The 7,261-nt window shown below is 35.2% G+C and overlaps 1 protein-coding gene across 1 annotated transcript; it reads left to right on the top strand.

Annotated features, from left to right (window-relative positions):
* The first annotated feature begins 4,481 nt into the window (after positions 1–4,481).
* LOC115762017 (probable G-protein coupled receptor Mth-like 11) lies at positions 4,482–6,737 on the top strand. The gene is made up of 4 exons (XM_030704084.1): positions 4,482–4,970; positions 5,581–5,728; positions 6,374–6,510; positions 6,613–6,737. Exons 1-4 carry the CDS (start codon positions 4,482–4,484, stop codon positions 6,661–6,663), a joined length of 825 nt encoding a protein of 274 aa, XP_030559944.1. The 3' UTR covers positions 6,664–6,737.
* Positions 6,738–7,261: the final 524 nt, after the last annotated feature.

Below are 7,261 nucleotides of genomic sequence, written 5' to 3'. Positions count from 1 at the left end.
ATTATTTACCAAAATTGCCCAAAAAACAGGTTATCGATATCGATTTTTATCGATTGCTTGGAAACGGAGTAAGTTATCGATTATCGGAAACAAACTCGATCTGCGCAGGCACTAGGAGCACAGGGTAAACATATCGATATGGCGTAAATTTAAAGTTTGAAAGGCACTTATAAAGGAGAAAGTTTCGACAATTATTTAAGCTTTTATTATATTTTAAAACGACTTTTGCGCAGGTTTTAGCCGAGAATGGGTAAATGGGGTATAATCTTTTAGGGAAAGAGGTTTTGGGTTTTATGAGCTAGAGTCACCAAATTTGACGTGTAACTTCTATACCCGCACTACCTCGTAACTATAAATAAACCTTTTTAAATATCCCACTAATTTAAGCCACAATTTCCATGCTGTTGTCTTTTTGGGAATATACAAATATTCCATAGCACAATAAGATCAATAGTAACATATTTCACCAAGATCGGTTAAGGAACACAGAATTTATAAAGAGAACGTGATTTGGCTGGCCACGCGATTGAGGGCGACAGTGCAAATTGCAAGAATTTCTGTAAACATGTACACACATTCCTGCGCGCCTTCTTAAATTTTATCAACAGCATTGCAATTGCGATTGTATTGTTTTCAGTGGTGCCTTTTTTAATTCGTTTTTTTTTTTCTCATTAAGACTCGATTATTAGTGTGGCTGTTGAGTAGAGTCGGCGGCAAGGAATGCGTTCCATTGCGATTTGAAACCCTACCGAGGAAGCTACTTTTTTTTCAATTTATTTTAATTACTTAGTAGTTTTAGTAACAAACGAGCGAGTATCCCAAACGACGGTATTCCCCACTCGGGAGCTCCCGACTAGACCCTTTTACTTGCTTCATTTATTTTTTTACTCCTAAAGCTAATGTGTTCCTAGAGCGAGTAACATTTGGTTCCCCTAGTCTCCTATTTGTATAGATGTACGTATATATTATGTTAAATATTATTGTTGTTTATTAGGAGAGGGCAAACAATATCAATTAACCACATGCTTTCTTGCCACAGTCTTATAAACTAGATGTGTTATGTTAATGAACTTTTTCGAATGAAAATTATTGCTGCCTTCCTAAGCGTATGCTTATGCTAATTTTGTATATGTCTGACAAATTGTTGACGTTGGATCTTCTTTTCAATTGGGCGATTGAAGCATCAGAAGAAAGCATCTCCGACCCCATAAGGTATATATATATAGAACCTCTTACTTGTTTTAAATTTATTTGGTTTTGGAATAAGAGGGTTCAGGGGATTCCCTAGTCGGAAGCTCCCGACTAGAACCTCTTACTTGTTTTAAATTCTTTGCTTGGGCTTCTGCTGCAGTTTTACTTTAATTAGTAATAATTATTACTCAATGCTTGCTCAATGTTTATAATAGTCAGGTTGAGTTCAATAAAAGTTGAAAAGTTCCCCGCTCGGGAAGTGGGAATCTTTTGCTAATCTCAACATTCCTAACAATCGTGCAAAACCTTCAAAGCCGCCTTAGTTGGTAACCACGCCAGAGGCCGCATCATATCTACGGCCAGTTTAGGGCTCCGCACATGGTACAGCCGATGTCCAAGAAGTTTATGTTTACGTTTTCGGAGATATTTCATTCTGCATTCATTCTGTCCATTTTAAATGATTTCAAGTTATATAGAGATAAAAAAGTTATTCATTCAGTATCTTCCATTTGACGAAACTCTAACATATTAGTAGAGAGAGAAAGCGAAATTCTGCAGATTAACACAATGAAGAAGCTTATTGATTTTATACCAATGTATGCAACAGGTAGAAGGAAGCACCTCCGACCCCATAAAGTATATATATTCTTGATCAGTATCAATAGCCGAGTCGCTCTAGCTAAGTATGTCCGTCCTTTCACCAGTCCGTTCGACTTGTAATTTTAGCTGTAGGTCCTCCAAGTGCCCGCGCAGATCGAGTTTGTTTTCGATATTCGATAACTTGCTCCGTTTCCAAGCAATCGATAGAAATCTATATCGATATCTTGTTTTTTGAGCAAATTGTGTAAATAATAAGAGCTAGAGTCACCAAACTTGACATGTTGTCTATATTTTTGCATTTGGTGTTGGAAGAAGAGAGTTGAGGGTATCCCCTAGTCGGAGCTCCCGACTAGAACCTCTTACTTGTTTTTTTTTTTTGGCTGGTGTGGCTGTTGAGTAGAGTCGTTCCAGGGGAACTTTTTTTAAATTGATCTTTATTACTTTAAACGAGCGCGCTGCGCGAACTGCATTTGATGTTGGAATAAGAGGGTCCAGGGTATTCCCTAGTCGTGAGCTCTTGACTCTTGTTGTTTGTAGCATTAATTCTCATAATGTAGCTTGTTTGTAATTTCTCATATGCTTTGATAAAAAGAAATATGTTATTTATGGATCTTATCGCAGTCGAGCGTATAAATTATAAGAAGTAGAAACGCTGTAGCTGAGTGTGCTCGACTACAAAATACCCTGTGCCACTCAGTCAACATTTTACTTAGGTTTTTAACATCACACTTTGAATTCTTAATATAAATTAATAAAATATTTGAACTGAACAAATGCTTATTTGACGACATATCTATCAAATAACCTATTTTTAAAATAAGAGTAAAATAAAAAAAAATCTATTAACCATACCATACCATATAATTACATTTTATAAACCTTCTACTTATGATTCTATACTAAATTAAATCTTATACAATGCTTATTTCATCACATACTGAAGAGTAACATTGCCATAAATATATTTCCAGACAACGAATATAAGTAATTTTAATAAGTATTAAGGTAAATTTAGTTTATTATTGGTAACATGTTCGATTTATAATTGTAACGCAGCTCTGATAAGGCCAATAGTTACAAATAATCCTAGTTCTCCCTAATTGTTGTCCTTCTTGGAAGCCTCGTGTTGGAAGGTTCGAAGTAAGGCTATATTTACCTTTTACGTCAATGTGGATTCCAGGAAGCTTATTCAAGCATTAATGACACATTTATGCACAACAGTTGCTTAAGTGGAACTTACTCCATACTATGGAAAATTTAATGTTGAATAACTTTTCCACTTTCTGTGCGATATCCGAAATTTGCAGGGCATATACATATATTTTTTAAATGAGTGTTTATGCCAATTTACAAGGCTCTAGCTTTAAATTAAAGTTTTGGTGAATAGGGGAGGTAGCTAAAAAAATACAAGTCTCAAATTTGATTTATATTGCTATTTTGTGAGACATGAAACAAACAAAAAGTCAAAAAATCTCGTCGACCTGATTCGGAATATATAAACTTTGCGGGCTCGGACATTTGCAAAAACCCTTATTAGCCGTTATCAGCCGTTATTAATGGTTGCAGGGTATACAAAATATAAAAAGTGTTTTCTGAGTAATCAGTTTTAAAATATTTTCACATTATGAAATGTAAGAAAAATAACAGCTTTGTATTCCAGTTCGTTTTAATGCTGCAAGGCTTCTACATCCAGGCGGATAACTGGAGTGAGTTTTTGGTGTGTTTTTAATTGAATACGATTTTCATTTATTACGATCTGTAAGTAGCATTTAAATTAAGTTATAAGCCAGGCAGGAGTTTAAATTATTTTTAATTTGAAATAATAATACGATAATTGACATTTTTACGTTATAATCTCCATAATTGTTGTTTAATAATATAATTATTATTATATAGAGGGCCATGTCTTAAATCAGCTCTTCCAAAATTATAAATTTTATTGGCTAGGCACCTTAGCTTGTCGTATCTTGCTAGAGTACCTGAGGTTTTTTGATTCCTTTTGGATATGGGATGCCACTATGAATTAAGTGGAGGCGTACGGGATCTCACAGTAGGACTGTGGACCAATAAAGGGTATTTTAATTAAGTGAGCTCGTCGCCACTTTCAGCTATTTCCAAGCATTACTATTAAGGGTCCAGAGCTGCTGGGGACTGTTCCAGTAGTCTTCGAGGTTATCTTTTGTAGGGAGCCTGAAGCTTGGTTATCCGCAGATCGTAGATGTCAATAATCGCCCGAAATATTACTATAGGCCAAGCGCTGTTAAACTTGTTCCAACTCCCCGGCTCTGGTAAGTGAGATTCAAATTCCATCAGGGAGCTCATCAGTTGGTTTGAGCTGCCTGGCAAGACAAATCGACGTCAATCCGTCTGACAAAAATTTCCTTACATTGGTATATCATTCCGTCCTTGACGGAGCGCTGTGTGACCTTCTAATGCACACTTGGTATGTTGTTAGGTTAGTGCACTAAATAAAGTGGTCATATCCTAAATTTAGCTTTTTATATAATGTTGGATTTGGCAACCTTTCCATTTTTATAATAATTATTTGTTTGGCTGGCTCAGTTATAATGTTAATTTCTTATTTTTAAAACAAGCTCAAAGTTTCTGTAACGAAACTCTTTTGCATTGTATAATTTTATAAATTAAAATTAAAGTTTAATTCGTTTTTTTTTTTCAGAATTCTAGCTATAATGAAGAATGTAGCATTTGCTCTTGGTATACTCAGTGTACTAATTGTTGCAATAGTGGGAGATATTCCCGGCTGCGATTATTTTGATACTGTCGACCTTACGAATAGCCACAAATTCGAGAATGGAACATATCAATATGAGGATATTTTAATACCAAAGGAGAAAGTCGGCCTATACGACTACCAGATATTGTTTAATGGTAACCGCGAGCCGGTGCCCGAGCACACAAGAGGATGTGCCTGCCAAATCAAATCGTGTGTTCGCTTTTGTTGTGATCCTCAAATGTTACTCGTTAAAGGAGAGGGGAAATGTGAAGGCCTTATTAATTTAAACTATAGTTCTATTTTGAATATAACAATGCATGATGGCGCAAAAGTAGAAAAAGATGTTATGGAATTTATTGTGCAAAAGCATCTCCCTGTGCCTTGTAAGGACCACCTACTGCTTAACGCCGCTGGAAACGAAAACCATGGTTGGACTTTGTTTGAGGTTTGAGTTTCTTTTTATACCCTTGCAGCGGGTATTATAATTTTTTTGTGAAATGTGTAACGCACAGAAGGAGACATCTCCGACCCCATAAAGAATATATATTCTAGATCAGTATCAATAGCCGAGTCGATATAGCCATGTCCGTCTGTCCGTCTGTCTGTTTCTATGCGAACAAGTCTCTCAGTTTTAAAGCTATCTTTATGAAAGAAGAAGTCCCTCTTTCTGTTGCACGCTGTACATATGTCAAAACCAGCTGGATCGGACCATTATATCATATAGCTGCCATAGGAACAATCGGTCGAAAATTAAGTTGTTCCATGAAAAACTTTTTGTCATTCAAGGTTCAGAATCTTTTTTACATCGGACTATTATATCATATATCTGCCATAGAAATGATCGGTTGAAAGCCAGGTTTTTGATTGAAAACCTTTTTTGTTTATAAAGATATCTTGACCAAACTCGGCATTAGCTATTTTCCCTGTGCTTCTTAGATACGGGCAAAGCACTAAGAGCATTATGAAAAGGTTGGGTCTGCAAGGGTATTAGATCTTCGGCGTGCCGAAGATAGCCTTTCTTTCTCGTCATTATTTCATTGTTGTTAATAATTCAGAACGGTACTCTGGTTCGTCATTTCGATGGAGAGCACTTATCTAAGAGTGACTATTGCCTGCAACCAATTCATCGGCCGAATAGCCAGCTCCTCTATGAACTACAACCTCACCATTGCCTTCCACCAATTGAGAAAACCAACGCATATAGTAAGATATATCAATTTCCGCATTTGAGTAACACAGTTAATGTATGTATGTATGTCACATTCAATGCTCGAAAAACCAATAATACAAAACAATATAGTTGTGCCTATCTGCTTAAATGAAACAGATAGCAATTTAATTTCTTAGTTGTTTTTTGCGAAATCTTTAATCCCTAGACGTGCGTTCATTTTTAAATTTCTTTTAAGTTTTTCTTATTTGTTTGATCAAATTTCGTACAGCGCAAGTCTCTTGTTATGTTCCTGCTTAAATTCAGTATATTTATTTTAAGAAACAAAAAGATTTTCATGTATAAGTATTAGATTTTAACAGAAATAAAGTTAAAGGCATGCTGTGAAAACTTAATTATTAGTTAAATGAGTAGCATAATAATAATATTCCTTTCAATTGTGAGTCGAAATTAACAAATAAGCCAAACTTATCATTATCTGTGCTCAAGATATGATTTATATGGATTTTAAATAGGCCGGCCTTCGCATTAGTACACAAATAAGGATAACGTTCCAGGGTTTATATTCAGTTTAGTTTTAGCGGCTACCACATATCCCAGTGAAGGGTATCACCCCGGCGATTATGTCTCAAAGGTGTATTGAATTGTTTATCTCCTAACATTTCACTTACTACTTACAGTCCAGACGGTGTCGGTATTCTGCCTGGCTATTATAATTGTGGTTTACCTGAATCTACCGAATTTTAAATCAACCCACGGAAAATGTTGCACATGTTACTTTACCTGCCTAACTGCGAGCTTTCTTATGATTGCTATTGTAAGTTTTGGATGGGTGGACAAAAAATACAGTCATATATGCTTTTTGATAGGTAAGTCCGATTGAGTTATTGAATGTTCCATATTTTAATTTATATTTCAGGCTATAGTGGCTATTATGCAATCATGGCTACATTCTTGTGGCTTTTGTTGATAAACTACAATTTGTGGAAAACATTTAACAACATTGGAGTTGGCCGAAGGTCCCGATTTACGAATTACAATATTTTTGTATGGAGTGTTGCGGCCATATTTCTTATAGTTACATGCTTGGCTGATTTCTTATACGAAGTCGATGAGAATGAGGAGGATCCAAACATGTTTATATTTAAGCCTGGCGTTGGGCTTTACTCGTGTTGGATTAATAGTAAGAATTTTCTGATTTTATTAATGTAATTATTTTGCTTTAGCTTTTTGCTTAGTTTATGATGTGTCGGCTATGATCTATTTTTATGGACCAATATTTCTTTTGATTGTATGCAATACAACATTTTTTATTAAAACGGCAATGCGGATATTTGTGCAAAATAAAAATAATAAACGCCAGTTAAAGAAAACGGAATGCCAGCGTAACTTAAGGAATCTGACCAAGTAAGCTTTATTAACATTTTATCGTACGGGGACAGTTATTGCACATATTATTTTTTTTAGCTTCGAAATGTTTTTTCGATTATTTATTATTGTGGGCGTGATCTGGTTTCTTGAAATCATTTCATATTTTTGTACACTTTTTGATGTAAATTCAATGTGGG

This window comes from Drosophila novamexicana, unplaced genomic scaffold (assembly GCF_003285875.2).
Source record: "Drosophila novamexicana strain 15010-1031.04,08,12 unplaced genomic scaffold, DnovRS2.1 tig00000512-arrow-arrow-pilon, whole genome shotgun sequence".
Taxonomy (NCBI): Eukaryota; Metazoa; Arthropoda; class Insecta; order Diptera; family Drosophilidae; genus Drosophila; species Drosophila novamexicana.
The sequence above is the reverse complement of the archived record's forward strand: the minus strand, read 5'-3'. Positions and strand labels throughout refer to the sequence as shown.

Coding starts and splice junctions, on each gene's coding strand:
- LOC115762017 (XM_030704084.1), top strand. CDS start 4,482: ATGAAGAATGTAGCATTTGCTCTTGGTATACTCAGTGTACTAATTGTT. Junction 4,971..5,580: donor ATGGTTGGACTTTGTTTGAG/GTTTGAGTTTCT, acceptor TTAATAATTCAG/AACGGTACTCTGGTTCGTCA. Junction 5,729..6,373: donor TGAGAAAACCAACGCATATA/GTAAGATATATC, acceptor TACTACTTACAG/TCCAGACGGTGTCGGTATTC.